Genomic DNA, 22,864 nt, shown 5'->3' on the forward strand with positions numbered 1-22,864 from the left:
TCCCCAATCCGACAATTATATTTCCCACAGAACCTGAAGAAGTGCCTGCAGCAACACCTGTGCCTTCAATTGAACCTTCATTAACTGTAAGCAAGGTGCCTGTCACACAGTACTATTTTGACATAAGTTCGGCAGCTCCTTCTCCTCCTCCTGGACCACTCTTTGACCCTGAAGACTTCAATCTGTCAGGGTCACTAGATCAAGGAAATGTGCATGGTCCCATTGTCCCTGCTGATGAGCTGGTTTCTAGCATACCAGAGCTGCAATCAAGCGCCGTGGTACACACAGCAGAACCAGTTTCAGTCACGCCAACACTACCAGATCATCAAACTTTACCTGTAACTGAGTCACCTGCTGCAGTTCCTGAAATTTCAACAAATGAAACGAAGATCTCAGGAGCACCCACTCAGATTCTGCCTTCAGTTGAAACAGAAATTGTTGACAATGATTTAGCTAGTGAAACCTACAACAACAATGTTACTACACTTGTATCTGACATTCCCAATGGCCTTAATCCGACTGGTGGACTTCAGCCTTCGCAGAGCCTTCCAGACCCTCTACATGGGAAAGAAGACGCTGAAACGGCAACGCCATCTTTGATAGACTTCACATCAGCTTTAACTTCAACTGATCCAATAGCAGTTTTAGCTGAGGATCAATCAGGTATAAGTGCTGCACAGCCTGATACTTCAGCAACCTCTACTTCACAACTTTTGAGTGACAGTGAGCTAATATCTAGCCCCAGCACCAACTCATTAGGTGGCGTAAAGCCTACCTCTGCCCGTACTTTGCAAAATGCTAGAACTCCTTTGTGGATGCTTTTATCTCAGTCAGTGCCCACTCAGTCTTCAACTACAAGGGCATTGCACACTACTCTAACTTCTCCTGTAGTCAGTGTTCCAGTGATAGACTCACTGACTACTGCTGTCCCTGCTTTAGTTTCTTCAGATGAGTTTAGTGAATTAGCTGAAGAAATGTCTTCAGACACTGACCTAGTATCTTCTCTTCTGATAAACTCAAAGTTCACTAGTCCTTTCGTTGAGTCACCAACAACCACTATAGATATTTTAGATTCGAGAACATTACTAGAAGACTCTATATCTTCATTAGTCCCGTCTGTTAGTTTGTTTTCAACTGAGATATCAGCAGACACTATTACAGAACCCCCAATATCTGTTGTTCCGACTCAAGTTATTGTCGAATCTGTTAATCCAGGCCCTACTTTAACAAGTTCTATTGTATATGAACCTTCTAGTGATGATTCAGTAAACCCTTCAGATTTTTGATATTCCCACAACTCCAGCTGCAGATGAAATCCCCGAAGGTAACCTTTCACTGTCAGCTGCCATCCCTCTAGAAGAGACTGAAATGAGTAATATTTCTTTAACATCTGATAATGAACAAGCTGGATTAACAGAAGGAAGTAGCATCATTCCAGATACCACTCCAATACCAGTGCCTCTTGATAGCTCAGAACCTACTCTTCCTCCTCCTGCTCAAGAAGCTAACATTGATTCCCCCTTAAATGCAACTCTAGAATACCATGAAAGCCCAGGAGACCCTTTAATAGTACCCAAAGAGGATTCTTGGCCACTACAGTCTTCACCTGACTCAGAAGAGGGAGTACCTATTTCAACCAAAGTTGGAAATGATGATTGGACCCCAGTAGTTGAACTCACTGAAAAGTCTGTTGAGAGTACTCAAGTAACCCCTACATCCACTTTGAACCCTGATGATACGCCATCCTCTTCTGTATCTCTATTACCACCAGAACTAACAGGGGGTTTCATTCCTATAACTAGTGATACTAATAAACCTGAGTCCGAACTTTCTAGTGAACTAATGCTTGAAAATACTAATATTTTATCTACTCCAGCTGTCACTGCTATAACTGCCACCACTTTTGCACCAGCTAAAAGCCATAGCACAATGCTTGAGTCACCTTCCTTTACAGATTCATTAAATGTACATGTGTCTAGTGTATTTGATGACAGTATTCTTAATGATGAACACCATCTTACTGATGAGCAACCAGTTTCCAGTGTAGTGTCCGTAGATGGATTAATTTCCTCAAATCTTTTATTGTCTACAACAGCTTCCCCAGAACCTAACAGTGAAACCACATCAGTACCATTAACTCCATCATTTGATGTTTCAGTTACAGCTTCAGATTTACCACTCAGTATTAACGTCCTGCAGTCAGAAACATTGACAACAAACCTTGAACCCTCCATGATCGTGGTCGAGTTACCCCCTTCGTCTTCCACGCCTATCTTTGACACAGAGATTCTTCCTTCCCCAACGCCCACTGTATCAGAGCCTTCAGTATCACTGACCGAGGGTGCCAATATGACCTCAGTCCCTTCTTTTGCGTCTGTTGATCCTTCCCTCACAGAGACTTCGTCTCCCCCAGTCGACCCCTCGCCCTCAGATAAAGAGGAGCCTCTTTCATCCCCCACGCCCCCATCCCCTACTACTCCAGACTTATCTTCAATGATTATCCCAACAGCCACAGAGGAGAAAGTTGAGGTTTCAACAGTTTTTCCAAATCCTGAAGTACCCTTGGAGGAGGAAGAGGCTGGAGGAGGAGTAGAGGGCACCGTCCCTAAGGAGCCCCCTGCGAAGGGTGAGTAAAGCCAGGCATTTTTGTTGTCATCCATTATGAAGAGTACTCTTTAAAAGGCTAACTAGAAGACAATATGCTGCAGTATCTTTGCCAGTCTTAAATCGTTAAGAAAGGAACCACTTTAGAAAACCAAGCTTAAGTATATGAAAATATAACGGGAGCAGCTTGTGACTTTCACTAAGGTCTTCTTCAAGTAACGAGGGCCTTAAAGAAGGTCGAGGGCTCCCGTTTTATATATGTTCATTTAAACTTGGTTTTCTACAGTGGGTTTTTTTCTTAACCACTGAAGATGAACACAAAGAGCAGAGTAATAAATGTGTAACGGAATGAGAAGTAGCAGTTCGTCAAGATCTCTCTCTCTCTCTCTCTCTCTCTCTCTCTCTCTCTCTCTCTCTCTCTCTCTCTCTCTCTCTCTCTCTCTCATTCAGTGAATTAATGAAATATGTTGAGAGTATGTTATAACGTCAGTAGACGTATATTGTAATGAAAATAATGTTGATGCTTGTGATTACTTTCTTTTTTTTCGTATACTTTCAGTTGAGTCTGAGAGCTTAACTGTCGTTCATTCTTATAGGCAGAAAAATACAAATTGTTCATATTTGTCTGGATTCTAATCTTGATACTTTAAGTGAATTAATCTATTTTATATTTAATTCGTTTTATTTTATTTTATTTTATTCCCGTATATGGGCCCTCTATTCTTAACAAGATGATGTCCTTTTTGTTTTTATTTTTCTAACTTTGTATGAAAGCAAAGATAGAATGAAATAATTGACGTATTGGACTTCAGATTGTGTAACAACTTATTGTTATTTATATTGTTGTTTTCATTGGAGAGAGAGAGAGAGATTTTTGTTTTAATCAATTTATATAACTCACATTGGCGTCAGACATTTGAGTATATAGTAACAATAATATTGTTTACATCTATATAGTAATTAGGTTATGCCAAAGGAATTCAAATGGAACATGATAAATTTCTAGGCCTAGAGAGAGAGAGAGAGAGAGAGAGAGAGAGAGAGAGAGAGAGAGAGAGAGATGGTAGCGACTTTACTCTCAAAATTCATGAAACAGCATAGACATTGTTTTACTCCTCTATAGTACACCGCAATAAAATGTTTATTGTTTTCTCAAATATACGTAGACAGATGGTTTCGGTCTTGGGAGAAAAAACCCATTTCAATGTCTATGCAAAAAAAAAAAAAAAAAAAAAAAAAAAAAACTATTGTTTATACAACAAAAAATTTTATTGCATTGTCTATATCTTGAATAAATTCATTTCAATATCCATGCAAAAAATATGACTATTGTTTATACAAAGAACAAATTTCATTGCATTGTCTACATCTTGAATAAATTCATCGCTAGAATAAAAATGAATAAATTTCATTTCCCAAAACTAGAAAACTCACACGCTACTTTGCCTGTTAATGTAAACTGAATTCCTTCGTCAGAGCCTGCAGAAGGCACTGAAGAAACGGCAGCCGGAACAGCCGTCCCAGAGGAGCTTCTCCCTACCACAGAAAAAGACGCGACGACAAAAGCGACAACGGAATTTTCCCCACCCACCTACCCACCTGTAACCACACCTCCCAGTACATTAACTGTAACAGTCCTGTATCCAGGTGCGTTACATGAAAAACCGTACTATAGGTCTAGGTTTCTGAGGCTGTTGGGGATTCAATGAATTTTTCAAATACTTGATGCTGTGATTGTTCCCGGGGGAGAGTAAATCCTTATTGATTTGCTTTAAAGGAGTATAACACGATTTTTACTTTTTCTCATTTTGCATCGTATAGCGTCACTGAACAGTACGAAAAAAAAATCTGGCAGCATTGTGACGTTGATCTGGTTCTAATTTTCTCAAAACGTATCATCGGTTGCCGCACACTTCAAGAGTATTGGACATGGACTTTAAATTGAAATTCTACACTTATTTTGTACATACGTTTGATATCTTCAGGACTAAGCTTAAATCTTGTGAAACAGACAAAATATCAATCAATTTATCCTAAAGTGTTCTTTACACTTTTCCCACTTATCTCTGTGTGATTGCTAAATGTTTGTGTTTTTCTGTGTGCTGGCTTCCTGAAGCTGTTGCCATATCGCTCTGTTCCAATTTTCGTTATTTTACAGTGCTTAAAATCGCCTTGTTGCTGTGTTTTTGCTTATTTAATTACCTTAGTGTTTAGTTTAATAAATCAACTGTGTAATATATTAACACGTTTAATCTACTGCCATGATGTTAACCTCTGTTTAACATAAACTTTCTGATTACCCTTAAAAGTTCTTAATTTTCTTTACAACAGAATGTTCTAGATTAATTTTTACCATATTCACTGAGGTTAGTTGGATCAGTTGCTCAATGCTGAGTGCACAAAAAAGGTTCTGTTTATTTTCACTCATCACCATTTTTTTACGTAAAAATTCTTGAATAGTTTTGCCAAATCAGTTGATAACATTACGTTTTGTTTATCACTTTTATAGCAGTTGGACAAGCAAACACATTTTCACTCTCATGCAGATACTGATGGATACCGTTTTATTCAACCCTTTTTTAGACTCCAGACCGTCTCTCACCACGTCGGTGAAATTCCCGAATGGAACAGTGCACGAACACCCGTTACCGTACGTGAAGGCGCTGGTGGCCTACAGCCAGGATGATTTCTGCCTTCACGAAAACAACTTCAAAACGATGTTTGCTGAGTGGATTAGCCAACACTTGCAGCAGGATTGGTACGTCCTTTTTCTTAAGCCATTTTCTTGTTGCTATCCACTCTCAGTCATATAGAATTCTTCATTCAGCTGCAGTTCCGTAAGAGTTCTTTGACTTGTGAGACACACGATTACAGATCTTTAGCATAACTTTATTGGAATGACGTTCGACTGCAGCCAATTTGAATCCCTGGACCTGCCCCACATTCGACGGCTGTTGGCTAGAATTCCTGAACGGCTGTCTGGAATGACATTCAATCGCAGTCCTGTAGAATTCCATGACTAGAATGATATTTGACTGCATTACTGTAGAATTCCTTGACTGCAACTACATTCGACTGCAGTCCCTTAGAATTCACTGACTCGAGTTAGATTCATTTGCAGTGCTGTATGAGTCCATGACTGAAACAACAGTCGTCTTCAGCCCTGTTGAATTCCTCTACTGAGATGCCATTCGGTTCGGTAATGTAATTCCTTGCTGGAAAGTCAGTCGATTGCTGCCTTGTAGAATTCTTTGACTGGAACGACATTCAATTGATTGTAGTTCTGTAGAATTCCCTGGAAAGTCACTCGACTGTAGCCATGTAGAATTCTTGTGACTGGAACGTCCATTTAGTTGCAGTTTTGAAGTATTTTTGTTTTTACTGGAACGACGTTCAACCACAGTCTTTTAGATGACAACATGACCATGGTCAAGGAACTGACCTAAGTCAGCTGCACAAGAGTAAAAATACTGTAATGGTTATATACTTTCTTACTGCAGTAATGCGCAAAATCATAGACTGCCATTTTGACGAAACCAGCACAGACTAATTGTAGAGTTCCCCATTTACTATTTTACCCAGCTTCCATAAGAATAAAGGACAATATGAACTTTAGTTGTCATTAGAAATATCGAGTTAAGATAGTACTACCTTTGAGATTCCAGTGGAAATAGAGATCCCATTTTTTTATCTATTTATTAATATAAATGTAATGCATTACTACCCTAATGCCATTCTCGTTGTAATTTAAAACATCTATTTTTTTATTTATTAATGTACTTTTTCTTTTCAATAAGTGAGATTTTTTCTGTATTTCCCTTTACCTTCTTTGACTTCTTAATAAGCGCCATATTCTTTGTAAGCTTGAAATTCAAGTCAGTGGCTCCTTTGGTAGGCTTGTTCCATATGAAAAGGGTTAATAATAATAATAATAATAATAATAATAATAATAATAATAATAATAATAATAATTTATTAATTCACAGGCCAGTTTCCCCATCGGAAATCGAGTTCTTCAACATGCCTGACTGCGGCCCGAAGAAGCCCCCTGGTGACGAGCACATAAACCAGGTCCACGGGGCCGTCCCAGACTCCGAGATGGATCTGGGAGGGAAGGTGAACTCGTCCCTCGGTAAACAGGACGAAGTGACCAGCGTGTACTTCTATGTCACCAGATCGGGGGAGATTAATCCTAACCTGACCGAGATGTTTCCCCTCTTCCCCAAGGATCTGGAAATCAGCGAGGAGCTCACTTATTTGAGGGCGAAGGTTTGTTTATGTGGATTTTTTTTTCTTTTTTTTTTTTTTTACAGCAGATAGAAAATCTGTGATTGAATGTTTTACAGTGCGTTTAAATTTACAGAATTTTGTGCAATATAAAGTATTTGCCAGGTACGTGGAACAGTAAAAAAAATTTATTATTAGAATAAGTATGTTTGTACGGTCATATTTCTTTTTGTCATAACTGACACCTAATAAATTCATTTGGTAGCAAAAAATTTTTTTTTTTTAAATGTATAACTAGTATGACTACCTGCCACCTCGGTGGCCGCAAGTTCGATTCTCGGGCATTCCATTGAGGGGTCAGAGAAGTGTATTTCTGGTGATAGAAGTTCACTCTCGACGTTTTTCGGAAGTCACGTAAAGCCGCTGGTCCCGTTGTTGAATAACCACTGGTTCCATGCAACGTAAAAACACCATACAAACAAACTATACTACCAATAATACAAAATACATCACTTATAATAACAGCAATTAAACTTCCTACCACCTCTCCCACCCCAGGTATCTCAGCTGGAGTTGGTCCGCCCTGGAGACTTGAGCGACGCCACAGTTCTGACAGAAGAAGCAGCTATCGGCACGTCGGCAATCGTCAGCATCGTTATCGCGACGATAGTGATGCTCTCCATCATCACGGCCATCATTTTCTTCGTAAGTCAGGTTTTAGTCACTCCTTAAAGCTCGTTTGAACTGTCAGTGCACCTCGCGTGAGATGCTCTGAGGGCATTAAGGAAGGGTATGTTATTGTTGCATAAGAGCCACAGTGCTCTCTTAGTTTCTCGAATTCTTCACGCTTTTTGGACTTTTTTTTTTCTTTCTTTTTTACTATAGAGCCTGAGATCCACATGCAAGAATATGAGCATTAAGGGTATTTATTATATTATAACGTCGTCACCCACTCTTTTTTTTTTTTTTTAAGCCTTTTACTTTAGCTCCGTTCCTGCTCCCTTTCTTCAGTCTTGCCATCCAACTTCTCTAACCATTAAGTCTTAGTGCAACTGTGAGGTTTTTTTTCCCAGTTCCACCTCTAGATCCTTGGACTTGGCCTCCTTTGTTTTCTTTTTTTTTTCTGAAAGGTTAAAATCACCAGTGCAGTACAATGTCAGAAAAGACAACAAAAAAATAAGGGAAAAAATATCTCTGTCTCATCCCCCCGCGGGAGTTAGTGGTGAGGTGCAATGTAGGCATTACGTACGTACTTAAAGGTTCTTTCCAGTGTCCCCTAGGCCCGTAGCTGCAACCTCTTTCATCCCTTTTACTGTACCTCTGTTCATATTCTCTTTCTTCCAAACCACTTTCCACCTCTCTACTAGTCGTCTCAGTGTAACTGCGAGGTTTTCCACCTTACACCTTTCAATCCTTCTATAGTGCTAGAAGTTCACTCTCGACGTGGTTCGGAAGTCACGTAAAGCTGTTGGTCCTGTTGCTGTAGAACCACTAGTTCCATGCAACGCAAAAACGCCATACAAACAAACTAACAAATCCTTTTCCATATTTCCAGATGATAGTGAAAAAACGAGGCAGCACAAACAACTACTACGGGCGGCGTTGCACGCCCGTCAGCATGGATGCTTACAGCATGGACAGCGTGTCCGTCTACCACTCCTTCAGGAGGAAGAGCAAAAGGAGAGCTTCTGGCAGATCGGTGAAATCCTACTTGAATCAAGCCTTCGATGATCCTGTAAGTCCTTCAGGAGGGGAGCCTTGTTGCTCAGTCAGTAGCCCTATGGCCACAGTTTCGTTATGAGGAGCCCATGGCCTTTCTTTTCCCAAGATGAAATAAAATATGAAAGTTGATAGAAAAAGGATTGCTTCGCTGTTAACAGTTATAATTTGTAAGATGGGATCCCTATTAAAGAATTCTGTTACTTTTTACTTTTATTTATTGTGTTTCAAAAGTTTTCTTTGGATAAATTCATCATACTTTTATTTTTCCCATTGGTTCTAAGCGTGGCCCAATGTAGCCTGTCATCATTTCAAAGCCCGAGCTTTGCAGGAGCTGTAAACTCGATTTACAAATTATATTGACATTTGCTCTCTAATCTTTAAGTCACACAACTTTATGTAAATGGACTCATTTCATCTTTGTTATTATGTTCAGTGTTTCCTATGGTAAAGACAATTTACATATGCCCCTTTTCAAAATATCACACCAGTCATTTTCATAGCATTCTGCCTCCTTTTCCAGAACGGGCCATCACGTCCTCTCAACTTTGCCAAACTCACTCACTTCATTTCTGACATTGACGGAGTGCACGAAGAATTTTCAACAATACCAGTAAACATGCCAAAGTATGACGAGTTGCCTGCAGGCGTTGAAGACAAAAACAGGTTAGTGATGCTTAGTTTTGCAGTGGTGAGGTTTTCTGAGTCTGTAGATTCTCTGTCATTATCCAGTAAATAGCGCCTCGGCGGCGTGGTATTAGCGTCCCACCTTGGTGGTCGCTGGTTCGATTCTCGGCCATTCCATCGAGGGGTGAGAGATGTGTATTTCTGGTGATAGAAGTTCACTCTCGACGTGGTTCGGAAGTCACGTAAAGCCGTTGGTCCCGTTGCTGAATAACCACTGGTTCCATGCAACGTAAAAGCCCCATACAAACAAACAAACAAACAATTATCCAGTAAATACATAATATTTTTAGTTAAGCTTCCTTTAGTGAACGCTTGTTACCTGTTCGTTGTACCTCAGGAGGGAGTTTTGAATAACCTTTTTCCTGTGAGTAAAATCAAGATTGCTGCTAAGTGTATTCCTGTCCTTGTGGGAAGCACGCATTAATGGCAATCTCATTTTCTTATGCTGCATTTGCCTGTGTTTTTACTCTGTATTTGCCTTTAGTAATATTCTCCTTATATTTATTTGTTTTAGTGGATTCTGACATAAACAGGAGTAGAATTGTTATTGTGATATTCATCCTTTAATGGAAACCTGTAGAACGAACCGAGTGGTTATGTTTACTTGATAAATCGTGTGACGGAACATTTCTTTTTTTTTTTTTATAGGTATGCCAATGTGATACCCGTGCCAGAGACGAGGGTCCTTTTGAAGTGTTTAAGGGACTCGCCAAACTCTGAGTACATCAATGCAAATTATGTCAGAGGTCCAAGAAACGAGTCTAAATATTACATTGCAACACAAGTAAGTGTTTTCTACAGATTATTAATCAGTCTAAATATTATATTCCAAGAAATCTTTTACGTTGTATTATAAGTTATCAATCGTACAAGGTAACATTATTTAAACGGAAGCTATTGATCCAGAGAAGGGCTGTTCGTGTATTCATTAAAGCCTGTTGATCCAAGAAAGTTATAATTTGCATAATGTAATGAAATCGATTGAACTAAGAATGCTTGCCTGCAGTTAATCCAAAAATTCTAAAAGTGACATGACAACACATCAGATCTGTTTTTTTTTTAAGGCGTCTGTTTATTCACTTGGTATTATTTGTACACTTCTTTAAACGTTTTTACAAAGAATTTCTGCATCCAAAAATTCCTCATATTTTGTAAGCAATCCAGATTTTTTTCTAATATAGGGACCTATGCATTCATTTCGTGGTGTTTATACACGTCTTTAAAAGTTTTACCAAGATTTCCCTCATCCACAAATCTTCCATATTGTTATGAAAACCAAACCAGATTTTTTTTTTTTTTCAATAAGGTGTCTATTTACACATTTTTATACCGTAAACTTTATCAAGTGCTTCTTCAAAAACTCGTGTGATTTTCAGGCTCCTCTAGACGACACAGTTGCAGATTTCTGGAGGATGATTTGGGAGCAGGAGACGCGAGTCGTGGTGATGTTGACAGATTTCGTCGAGAAAGGCATAGACAAGTGCGCAGACTACCTGCCGCCTTCAGAAACGTTAGACTGCCACAGATTATATGGCGATTTCCAGGTGAGCTGCGTACCCATGATAGTTACTGCAATTATCACTACCTTAAAACAATTAGCCTTGTATTTTACCAATTTATTTTGCACTGTGTATTTATTGATTTATTACGTTATCGTCTTTATTTCTTTTCTAATAACTGACCTCTTCTTTCTGTATTTCCTATTATCTTCTGTAACTCCTTCCAAATGAAGGCCATATTCTTTGGAAGTTTGAATTTTAGATCAGTGGCCCATGAAGGCTTGTGCCATATGAAGAGGGGTTTATTTTCCGAATAATGATAATAATGGCTGTTTATATGACATCCAATTTGTACAGTTGTCTCTATTCGTCTTATAATCTTTATTTTATCAGCGGCTTTTTTTCTGTTATCTTAGTTTTATTACCTCTGACATTTCAGCACACCCTCTGGTAGTTATTTACAAAGAGTGCATGTATTATCATGCATGTTACACTGGTAAAAGTCAAGTAAATCTTAGTTTAACCAGACCACTGAGCTGATTGACAGCTCTCCAAGGGCTCGCCCGAAGGATTAGATATTTTTACGTGGCTAGGAACCAATTAGCTACTTAGCAACAGGACCTATAGCTTATTGTGGGATCTGAACCTCACCGAGAAACGAATTTCTATCACCAGAAATAAATTCCTCTGATTTCGCGTTGGCAGAGCAGGGAAAAACCTGGTCCCTGAGATCAGTAGTCGTGTATGTAACAGACTCGTCCAACGAGGAACTATTTAAATGACCTACAGAATAAAACTAAGACAACAGAAAACTTTACATGCCCTTAAGAAACTCAATATATCAACCACAGGCTTATGAAAGGAAGATTGCAAGATGATACGTAGAGAAGACGACACAAATTGAATGCCGTAGAATCAACTATTGTTTTCAATGCTACTGCCCCCTCAGAGGTCTCCTCCCAAATAATAATAATAATAATAATAATGCTATGTATGGAAGTTGCGATGTGGGATCTATATGTCACCTATGTAAGTAGTACATTGTTGCAAAAAGAAAAAAAAAAAAAACTTCAATAAAGACAAAATAACAACATGACTTACACCCGGCAGGTAACGCTGAAATCGCGAGACATGCGAGAGAAATATGTCGTTTCAAACGTGCAGCTGAAGAACTTGGAAAACAACCTGGTGAGGGAGATAGCTCACATGTGGTTCACGGGCTGGCCCGCCTCAGGGGTCCCCAACGAAGAGTCTGCATTTATCTCCTACATCTTAGACATAAGAAGAACGCGCAAGAAACTCAGAGCAAAGGGACCCATTGTTGTCCACTGCAGGTAAGGGGTTTATTTAATTTTTTTCAAGTGTTTACAAGAGTATTTTGTCAGTGGAATGTTAGGGGTGTTTTTGTATATCTTTGTCAGGGAGGTGGTGCCCTCTCAACAACATTTAGTTCATATACATGTACAGTATGTTTCTTATTTGTATAGCAGGTATTTATTTTCATATATATATATATATATATATATATATATATATATATATATATATATATGAAAGTGAAGTATCAAAATATATATCATACTAGGCTTCAACCAGTACAATGAAAACGCATAATGTGTTTTAGTGTAATATTCAATTTTAATATGGCTTCAACAACCCAGATGATGTGATGCTTATATATATATATATATATATATATATATATATATATATATATATATATATATATATATATGTGTGTGTGTGTGTGTGTGTGTGTGTGTATATATATATATATATATATATATATATATATATATATATATACACACACACACACACCACACACATATATATATATATATATATATATATATATATATATATATATATATAGCATCACATCATCTGGGTTGTTGAAGCCATATTAAAATTGAATATTAAACTAAAACAAATTATGCGTTTCATTGTACTGGTTGAACCCTTGTATGATATATATTTTGATACTTCACGATGACCCAGATTTTGTGGCACCAGTTTTAGTAACCATGTAAATTGTTTTGGATGAGTGTCGTTTTTTATATACTAAATTGGCTCTCTTCTCAGAAAGAAAAAAATAATTTAGAAAGAGCAAAGAACTCTTATAGTTACAGAGTGATTTAACAATTGAAAGACTTTTTGTGAGCAAAGTCTTATAGTTACAGAGTGATTTAACAATTGAAATAGACTTTTGTGAGCAAAGAACTCTTATAGTTACAGAGTGATTTAACAATTGAAATAGACTTTTGTGAGAACTCTTATTTAGTTACAGAGTGATTTAACAATTGAAATGATTTTGTGAGCAAAGAACTCTTATAGTTCGAGTGATTTAACAATTGAAATAGACTTTTGTAAGCAATATTATAAATGAATAAAGTATACATGTTTTCCTAGAGAGCGAATATTTTCTTAAATTTGGCTCAATAAGGCAGAAAAACAAATAATTTTTGGAATATCAGCAAATCCTTGTACAGTATCTTAAACTTAGGTCTTTTCTCGGAAAGAAATAATTATTGAATAAAGGCCAAATCAGGTAAAACGAAAACAAAACAAAAAACTCTTATAGATATCAGCAAATCATTTTACTTATCTTAAAATTTACTCTTTTCTCAGAAAGAAAAACTGATTTTAAAAAAGGTAAAAGTAGCGCCTTAGTGGTGTGGTCGGTTTTGTCTTGGCCTGTCACCTCAGTGGCAGCGAGTTCAAATTGGCTCTCTTCTCAGAAAGAAAAAAATAATTTAGAAAGGTAAAATCGGGCAAAAAAAAATTTTTGTTAACTACCAAAAATCATTTGACTTATTATGAATTGGTTCCTTTCCCCCCAAAGTCCTGGAACGGGCAGATCTGGAACATTCTTAGCGTGTGACCTGGTGATGAGACAGTTTGAGGACCAGAGAGCTGTAGATATTCCCCGCACAGTTTATTCCATAAGGAGAGACAGAGCAGGAGCAGTTCAAACAAAGGAACAGTACGCCTTTATATACAGAGTAAGTATAACTTTACAGTTTACCAATTTGTAGTTTATCTGAGTGTTCACAGTCAACTATTTGTAGTTAATTTGTTTGTTGACAATTTACCTATCTGTAGTTAATGTCATTGTTCACAGTTTACCTATTCGTAGTTAATCTGATTGTTCACAATTTACCTATCTGTAGTTCATCTAACTGTTCAATGTTTACCTATTTTTAGTTAATTTGATTGTTCACAATTTACCTATTTGTAGTTAACTTGATAGTTCACAGTTTACCTATTTCTTGTGATTGTTCATAGTTAACCTAATTCTAGTTTATGATTGTCAGATTACCTATCGGTAGTTAATCTGATTGTTCACAGTTTACGTATTTCTAGTTAATGTGATTGTTCACAGTTTACCTATTTCTAGTTAATGATTGTTCAGTTTACCTATTCGTAGTTAATCTGATTGTTCACAGTTTACCTATTTCTAGTTCATCTGATTGTTGACAGTTTACCCATTTCTAGTTAATGGTTATTCAGTTTGCCTATCTGTAGTTCATCTGACTGTTCAATGTTTACCTATTTTTAGTTAATTTGATTGTTCACAATTTACCTATTTTTAGTTAACCTGATAGTTCACAGTTTACCTATTTCTAGTTAGTCTGATTGTTCATAGTTTACCCATTTGTAGTCAGTCTGATGTTTGTTCAGTGTAATTCGATCTTAAAGGAGAAATACCGAGGGTAAAAGAATTTTGGTTGAATCTCTGTGAATCTTGAGAATTCAGCAGACAATATTGAACCAAACAATTAGATAGGATTTAGAAATACTCACGTTATCAGAAAAGTGCACTGAGTTAGGATCACTGTAATTTATATTATAACAAATGTAATAGTAATTGCTGTATAGTACCAAGTCAAGTTTAGTGCGCATTATATTTTCTCTATGAAAGTGACTGAATTAACCACTAGGTGAGTAATTACTTTGTATAATCACTTAAATATAACTTGAATTTAGTATTTATCTCAGGGTTCAACATTCATTTCGTATCGCTTCACACCTAACTCTTGTTCAGATGTAAAGATAAAGCTCCTCTGGTTATGAAAAATAATTTAACTAGACCACTGTGCTGTAGAAAAAAAAAAAAAAACTTTGTTCCCATGGGCCTGGTCCACAGTGTTTGTTTTTTCTACAGTATAGGAATGAGATCAGTTAGACTTGGCCTGATGAATTACAGTTTAGTAAAGTCCTGACAACCAAAAAATCTTTTAAGAACATCTCTAATAAGACACACGTATCCTTATATCCACAGGTGATCAACCTCTACGCATCGAAGCTAACCACAGGAAACTTGGATTCCCTCTAGTGCACACATTAATGCACACTGTCTATATTAAACATATTTATCATCCCCCCTCCCCTCCAAATAATTCCTTGCTTCTGCACTTTTAAATCACATGAGACACTGAAAGGCACATGACACTTATTTTAGCTACCGTATGTACAGATTATCATAAAAGCTATAATGAGGTGTTCATTTCATTGTGTACACAGAAGTGTATTCTTATATTTGACTCATTTTATTGAGCTATAATGCATTATATGTTATTTTTAAACTATATAAATGTATATATTACTATTAATGTCGTTTTATTGCTCCTTCGCTGTATTGTTATAGGATATGGCTGACTCGTTTGCCATATTGTCAGTTAATTCACTGTTCTAATTCAGATGGAAATCTGTGGAACTGTATCTTAAGGTATATTGTAGTACTACATCAAACAGTTCACCATCGACAGCAACACTGTCGTGATTTAAATTCAGCATGGACTTGGACCGTACCATTATATTCATGCCACGTTTTTGTTTTTTTAATAATCTCTGCCTATGTGGAATTCCATACGTAAAAATTTTTATTCAAAAATCCCGAAATGGCAACTGCATTTTACGACATAAGTCTTCGAAAGCCGTGAGGATTATTATGCATAATAAAGTTAAGCTTATTTATACTCTCATAAATAAAGTTGATGTCTTAAATATCTGCAAAGCCTGAGAGTAAGGATTTTCGCTGAAAAACTTACCGATAAAGTATAAATTCTATATTGGTATCGACGTTTCTTAGTCATCAAACACCAAACAAAATAATATCTTCCGATTTAGTTGATGCAAATGTGTAACGTCTACATGACGTCACTGAGATGGGTCTCTCGAATAATCATGGATGATGGATGAGTGCGGGGACTTAAAAGTACATAAGTTTAGTTGGCTCCACGTAATATGAAGAAAAACTGAGAAGACAGAAAATCCAGCACGAAATTGAACGTCCCATACCATCATGTACTTTTCAGAACCATGTTCAATCTGTCGTACGACGAAAGTTTGTGCGCAGCCGCGTCAGCATTATTGGAACCTACACAACGACGAAACGACAACGTTTTATTGTCTGATGTTTACAACACGTGAGTGAGTCGGACTCGACAACGGACGCCGCCCCATGCTCCATGTACGTATTATTGTTGGTATACTATGCAATTGTATCCAAGCTCGTTATAGTACTTATTAGTAGTAGATGATACATACTATTGCATATTCGTCGATGGACACCAAAGATCATGCTGGGTGGAAAGTTTTGACTTTGTACCTGCATTTTATTATTAGCTAGGACATTAATAATTTTTTTAGGTGCAATATTTTATCAAAGGTGTAGCCTAATCTTGATGATTTCTGTGCTCTTACCACCTTCAAATTAACAAGGTTATTCCAAAGATAGCTAGCTAGACGTTAAACAAGGTTAGCAAGTAGGCTATGTCCCCGTAGTTACACTGATCTGCGAATATTAAAATAGATAAGGCAAGAACAAGATCATTGGTGCAAAAAATGATAAATTAATGGCCAGAAAGACGAACTATGTCCAATGACTGTGATACATTTAGGGCTCAGAGTTCAGATAGGCCCTGTTGCAGGCCGTTCCTTTCATTTCACTTCAGTCAAAAATGAACTAATTAAAAGCATTAACAATGCTTAACCCTTGCATTGTAGGGAACATTAAAAGCCTAATTTTAGAATACGAACTCTAAACCTAGCACTGACATAGTAAGAGATGAGTGAGATTTAAAAGCAAGTAGCTCTCAGCTTCGGAACTCTAACCAAAACCATTTCAGAAAGGAATATACATTAGAGCCTTAATGCTGTTAACGCGTTAAGTCACAAGTATAAAGAAATAAGTGCCTTACGATAATAAGTTAGTCTGGTAATGGTGTAACAAGTATCTTGCCATACAAATGAACCATAGATTTTCCCCGCTGCCCAATAGTGCCTACTATATATATATATTATATTATTATATATTTATATTATAATATTATATTATTTATATTATTAAATTAATATATATTCTTGGGGCAATAGAAAGTATATTTTTGTAACCACGAGAGTTTACCTTAGCTTAGTTTGAAACCGATTTTCAGCAAACTCCAGAGATGGCATTTAACAGAACAATGGTAGGTTACGTTACCAGTTAGATGTTTTGATTTCATTTTGTTTAAAACGAGTGTCATTTGACCTCGTTAGAGATTTTCCCTGTTAGATATATATATATATATATATATATATATATATATATATATATATATATATCTAACAGGGAAAAATCTCTAACGAGGTCAAATGACACTCGTTTTAAACAAAATGAAAACAAAACATCTAACTGGTAACGTAACCTACCATTGTTCTGTTGAATGCCATCTCTGGAGTTTGCTGAAAATCGGTTTCAAACTAAGCTAAGGTAAACTCTCGTGGTTACAAAAATATACTTTTTATTTCCCAAAATTAGCTAACAGGAAAATGGATTAAAATTAATTAAACCTGACTCAAAAAGAAACTTTAAACTTTCATATTCCTCTCAAAATCATATTTAAGTAAGTACCCCTTTTCCCCTAAGTGTCCAAACATTCATAGTTTATTAATAGTCAAAATCAGTCAGAGAAACCCATAGGTGACTTCGAATCCATCTGAAATAGAGACCATAATTATGACACCATAAAACATTAAAGTTTGTCAGTAAAGAATGTGTGCCGCACCTCACTTCCCTTTCTCTAGACTCAAGTAATTGTCACTTCAAATGTTAACTATTTCCAAATTTCTCGTTACCTTGTCCGACGGATCTGCAACATCTCTTCTAGCACCTCTTCCGTGGTGTGTTCCAACACTATCAACCAAAATCATAGAGTCCCCCCTTTGCAACTTTTGCTACTTGACTATATGTCATTTTCTGTTCATTATGAACACACACACTCACTGATTGTCACACAAGAGGGATGCACGCTACATACATGAAACTCGTGATCTTCGAAGCGCGTCACTGACCCCAAATGTGCACCAGTAAGTTGTCCTGTTTGTTTTTTCGTTTCAGCATCCTCGAGGAATCTAGCGTTTTGCATCTGTTTCTAGCCAGAAAGAGCTAAGGTTATCAACCTGATTATTTAATATTATAGAATGTTGTTGGTGCCTTTAAGATATATATATATATATATATATATATATATATATATATATATATATATATGTATATATATATATATATATGTATATTATATATATATATTTATATATCAAATCAGGTGTGACTGAAGGAAAACAGGCCAATCTACATAGTTTTTTATTCCAACGTTTCGTAATAACATTTATTACATCTTCTGGGAATCTGTCAATTAATTAAATAATAATATTATAAAACAATCTTAAATTTACTAAAAAATTAAATTGTAAAAAGACTAAAATTTACTAAAATATACAATTACAGAAAATTATTATTTAAAAGCTGGAACCGCCAACCAACCTTAAGTTAAGAGAGAGAAAGACTGAATGATAGGAGACAACAAAAAAGGAGACACGTTAACTAAGGTACAGTTGGATGGAGGAGGTTTGGGTATTCAACTGGGGAACCAGCTGCTTAATGAGTAATGACTCTAAAATGGGTAATTCTTGGGGGTTTGGTGTTTGCCCTATAATGCAAAAATCGTCTCTTTCGATATGTGTTTTGCAGATTTTTGCATGGTTCCTGATATTTGAATGTTCAGGGTTGGAGAGCCTACTTCCTGTTCGGAAGCTTATTCCACGATGAGAATCGATTCTGACCTTCAGTAACCTCTTCGTAGAATCCAATACGAAAACATTTAACAATACGAAAACATTTATCACGGTACCAAAGTTAGTCATTTATGCAAAATTTCCATTTTTACATGATGACTCCTTCAGAAAAAAGTTTACTCAGATTATGGAAAAACACTATGGTGCAGTTAGTTATTAAACTAATACCAAAAAATCCATTAACAATTGGGTCTTTCTTTAAATATAAAGATCGATTGAGTCCCTTCTTGACCTCAAATGTAGTATATAAATATACTTGCCCAAAGTGTAACTCTGGGACTTACGTGGGATCTACGAAGAGGTTACTGAAGGTCAGAATCGATTCTCATCGTGGAATAAGCTTCCGAACAGGAAGTAGGCTCTCCAACCCTGAACATTCAAATATCAGGAACCATGCAAAAATCTGCAAAACACATATCGAAAGAGACGATTTTTGCATTATAGGGCAAACACCAAACCCCCAAGAATTACCCATTTTAGAGTCATTACTCATTTAAGCAAGGCTGGTTCCCCAGTTGAATACCCAAACCTCCTCCATCCAACTGTACCTTAGTTAACGTGTCTCCTTTTTTGTTGTCTCCTATCATTCAGTCTTTCTCTCTCTTAACTTAAGGTTGGTTGGCGGTTCCAGCTTTTAAATAATAATTTTCTGTAATTGTATATTTTAGTAAATTTTAGTCTTTTTACAATTTTTTTAATTTTTTAGTAAATTTAAGATTGTTTTATAATATTATTATTTTATTTTAATTATTGACAGATTCCAGAAGATGTAATAAATGTTATTACGAAACGTTGGAATAAAAAACTATGTAGATTGGCCTGTTTCCTTCAGGTCAACACCTGATTTGATGTATTCCTTGGTCGTCACCTGCCTGCCCCTTGGTTGTTGTATATTTATATTATATATATATAATATATATATATATATATATATATATATATATATATATATATCTTAACGGCACCAACAACAAGCGCAAACTAGTTGTCTCTTTGTGATTTAAGTTTTGAATTTCCTGCCTCCAGTATATTTACTGATTCACTCAATATAAGGTGTTATCAATACAACCAAATCATGTTGTGTGATTAGTTAGTGGCTATTGTTATATTTAGTAATGATTAATTTTATATATAATATTTAATTAAAAAAGTGGGGTGGCAAACCAGGAGCAAGGCCAAAATCTGGGAGGGCAGCTGCCCCCCATGGCCGCCCCTAGAATCGCCACTGGTTACAACACGGTAGCAATGATTTATCCGGGAGCACGGGAACTATAAAAAAAACGGGTCTTACCTCTAGTACGGTCTGAAAGGGACGGGCGAAACGTCATCACGCCTGACACTTTATGCCATGATCAGTTAGACATTTTTGCAACTCATACCAACAACCATAATTTCCTTCTGTGATTTCGCTAGTAACTATCACAATATATATGTCTATATATATATAGTATTTATATATATAATATATATATATACATGTATTATATACATATTTATATATATATATATATATATAGATATATATATATATATATATATGTATATGTGATGTTATATATATACATATATAGTGATGGTTACTAGGAAATTAAGGTTGTTGGTATGAGTTGCAAAAATGTCTAACTGATCATGGCATAAAGTGTCAGGCGTGAAGATGTTTCGCCCGTCCCTTTCAGACCGTACTAGAGGTAAGACCCGTTTTTTTATAGTTCCCGTGCTCCCGGATAAATCATTGCTACCGTGTTGTAACCAGTGGCGATTCTAGGGGCGGGCATGGGGGGTCAGCTGCCCTCCCAGATTTTGGCCTTGCTCCTGGTTTGCCACCCCACTTTTTTAATTAAATATTATATATAAAATTAATCATTATTGAATATAACAATAGCCACTAACTAATCACACAACATGATTTGGTTGTATTGATAACACTTATATTGAGTGAATCAGTAAATATACTGGAGGCAGGAAATTCAAAACTTAAATCACAGAGAGACAACTAGTTCGCACCTAAAAAGCAAGATATTTGAATTAGTATCCCATGAGGCTATGAAAATTAAAAGTTTTCTTTAAAACTATCATAAACAGTGCCACACATATTACTGCAATTATGAATGTTACTATCTTATGCTGCATATCAAACTAACAAGACTCTCCATTTTGATGTATTTTGTATCTATAATTTATACATCACTTGAAATAAAGATAAATGTATATCTTTTAAGAAATAAGAAATTAAGGTATTTTGATTATTCGACTTCAACACCGCAGTTACCATAGTAACTGTATTCATAGGAGCATGTCATGAAAGTGTAGGTGAGAACTCCAAGCTAACTGTAAATATTACAAAGGTCTGTTTCCGGCATAACTGCTGCACCCATGTACCATTGCATAATGTGATCGATATTAGTAATTGTCCCTAACATACATGTTAATAGTCCCGAGCAATGTTTATATTAGATTAGAGTTTTTCATTTATAGCTCTGTGGCTTGTTCAAGTCTGAAGTGCATCAGCAAATACAAGGAAGTCTCGGGGCCTTTCCGGATTCCTTGCTTGTTTGTAAACATATACATACGTTTTGATATTTGGCAAAGAAGTAAACATTTTGGTTAGGCTGCCTAAGGGCCCTTTCATACTATGCGATTCTTGTCGGACCAAGATGCGAATGCAGTGTCGTATCTAAATGCGACACTAAATTGCGCAAATCCTACATTTGTCCGACTGCCGCACAGTGACCCAATTTTTGACAAGTCTACTTTCCTCAGCCTGTAGTGGTGACTAGATGGACAGGAAGAGAAAATTATTGTCTTTATATATATATATATATATATATATATATATATATATATATATATATATTATATATATATATATATATATATATATATATATATATACGTATATATCATTTGAGAAAAAAAAAGAGAAAATCTAGAATTCACTGGGTACACCCTTTGAGTACACAAAGGCACTTGTATGGTGCATTTGCCACAATTTTCGAGGAGCTGAAGAGAGATTATGATAAATTTTTCAATTTCTTCAGACTGTCTAAAACAACCTTTGACGAACTTTTGCCACGTCTACATGAACAGTTGCTAAAAGAAAATACGACATTCAGAGATGCTATTTCGCCAGCACAACAACTGGCAGTTACCATCAGGTAAGAAGAAATAATATGCACCTTTCCTTGTAAATTTGCTTTTCCATATAGAAATCCAAAAGGATAAATGAAAGCAACAAGTGTTAGCAGAAACATCTCTGTTTATCAAAAGTATAAACTGATATATCTAAAAAACAAAAGTCTTTTACTTTTATATAAAAAATGCATATCTCTCTGTTTCATTAAGTAATGTAAATAAAACGTAAGTGTTAACTATAAAAACTTCTTTAAAAAATCATATTTATCGAAATCAAAGGCTTTTAGCCCTCTTTTATATAGATAATTTGCAGATACCCTAATAATTTCAGTATCAAAACGTATATGTAACCTAAATGGAACAAAACAGCAAATCATTTAGTAAATAATTTCTCAGTAGATTATACTTAAGCTATCCATCCCTCTAGTTCTTTCTTATTTACCAATAACACTATTATTGTTATTACTGTATGGTGTTTTCTCGTTGCATGGAACCAGTGGTTATTCAGCAACGGGAATAACACTATTTGTATCCCTCAAATGATTTCAGTACCCGATCACCAGAAGCAGTAAGTCTACTGCTGCCGCACGTATATGCAGGAAAAAATCGCATAGTGTGAAGACATGTATTGAACTCAATGGCCAACTGCAATCGCGTCTGGGTGCAGTACCGGACATGTCAAGTGGGGCCTGTCGGCTGTAATGCGATGCCGGACCGGCAGTGTTAAAAGGCACATTAGAAATAATAGTCGACTGCTAGTCGCATGTAGGTGCGACATCGTGTCGGATTTACGTGCGACATAGTGTGAAAGGGCCCTAAGAGATATCTGTTGCATATGTTACTGTTACAGAAGACATTTTGGGAATAGGCAGGCA

At 36.3% G+C, this 22,864-nt stretch overlaps 1 protein-coding gene and 1 long non-coding RNA gene across 7 annotated transcripts in view; both read left to right on the forward strand.

Annotated features, from left to right (window-relative positions):
- LOC135217118 (uncharacterized) overlaps positions 1 to 15,352 on the forward strand; it is a 163,177-nt gene extending 147,825 nt beyond the window's left edge. For 5 of the 6 annotated variants that reach the window (XM_064252821.1, XM_064252823.1, XM_064252820.1 and 2 more), the window contains 13 exons: positions 1 to 663; positions 2,510 to 2,626; positions 4,081 to 4,251; positions 5,188 to 5,362; positions 6,591 to 6,873; positions 7,390 to 7,536; positions 8,387 to 8,566; positions 9,074 to 9,216; positions 9,886 to 10,021; positions 10,614 to 10,781; positions 11,847 to 12,070; positions 13,582 to 13,741; positions 15,022 to 15,352. The exon at positions 1 to 663 is cut by the window's left edge and continues 471 nt beyond it. In XM_064252821.1, the coding sequence (XP_064108891.1) occupies positions 1 to 663; positions 2,510 to 2,626; positions 4,081 to 4,251; positions 5,188 to 5,362; positions 6,591 to 6,873; positions 7,390 to 7,536; positions 8,387 to 8,566; positions 9,074 to 9,216; positions 9,886 to 10,021; positions 10,614 to 10,781; positions 11,847 to 12,070; positions 13,582 to 13,741; positions 15,022 to 15,075 (2,621 nt within the window). In that variant the 3' untranslated portion in view covers positions 15,076 to 15,352. The remainder of the gene's footprint in view (positions 664 to 2,509; positions 2,627 to 4,080; positions 4,252 to 5,187; positions 5,363 to 6,590; positions 6,874 to 7,389; positions 7,537 to 8,386; positions 8,567 to 9,073; positions 9,217 to 9,885; positions 10,022 to 10,613; positions 10,782 to 11,846; positions 12,071 to 13,581; positions 13,742 to 15,021) is intronic. The other variant, XM_064252825.1, reaches the window with a different exon arrangement.
- Positions 15,353 to 15,894: 542 nt separating this feature from the next.
- Positions 15,895 to 22,862, forward strand: LOC135217056 (uncharacterized). Its single transcript, XR_010315025.1, has 3 exons — positions 15,895 to 16,212; positions 21,896 to 22,012; positions 22,539 to 22,862. It is a non-coding gene; the product is annotated as an uncharacterized LOC135217056 (long non-coding RNA).
- The last annotated feature ends 2 nt before the right edge of the window (positions 22,863 to 22,864 follow it).

Source organism: Macrobrachium nipponense, chromosome 7 (genome assembly GCF_015104395.2).
Source record: "Macrobrachium nipponense isolate FS-2020 chromosome 7, ASM1510439v2, whole genome shotgun sequence".
Lineage (NCBI taxonomy): Eukaryota > Metazoa > Arthropoda > Malacostraca > Decapoda > Palaemonidae > Macrobrachium > Macrobrachium nipponense.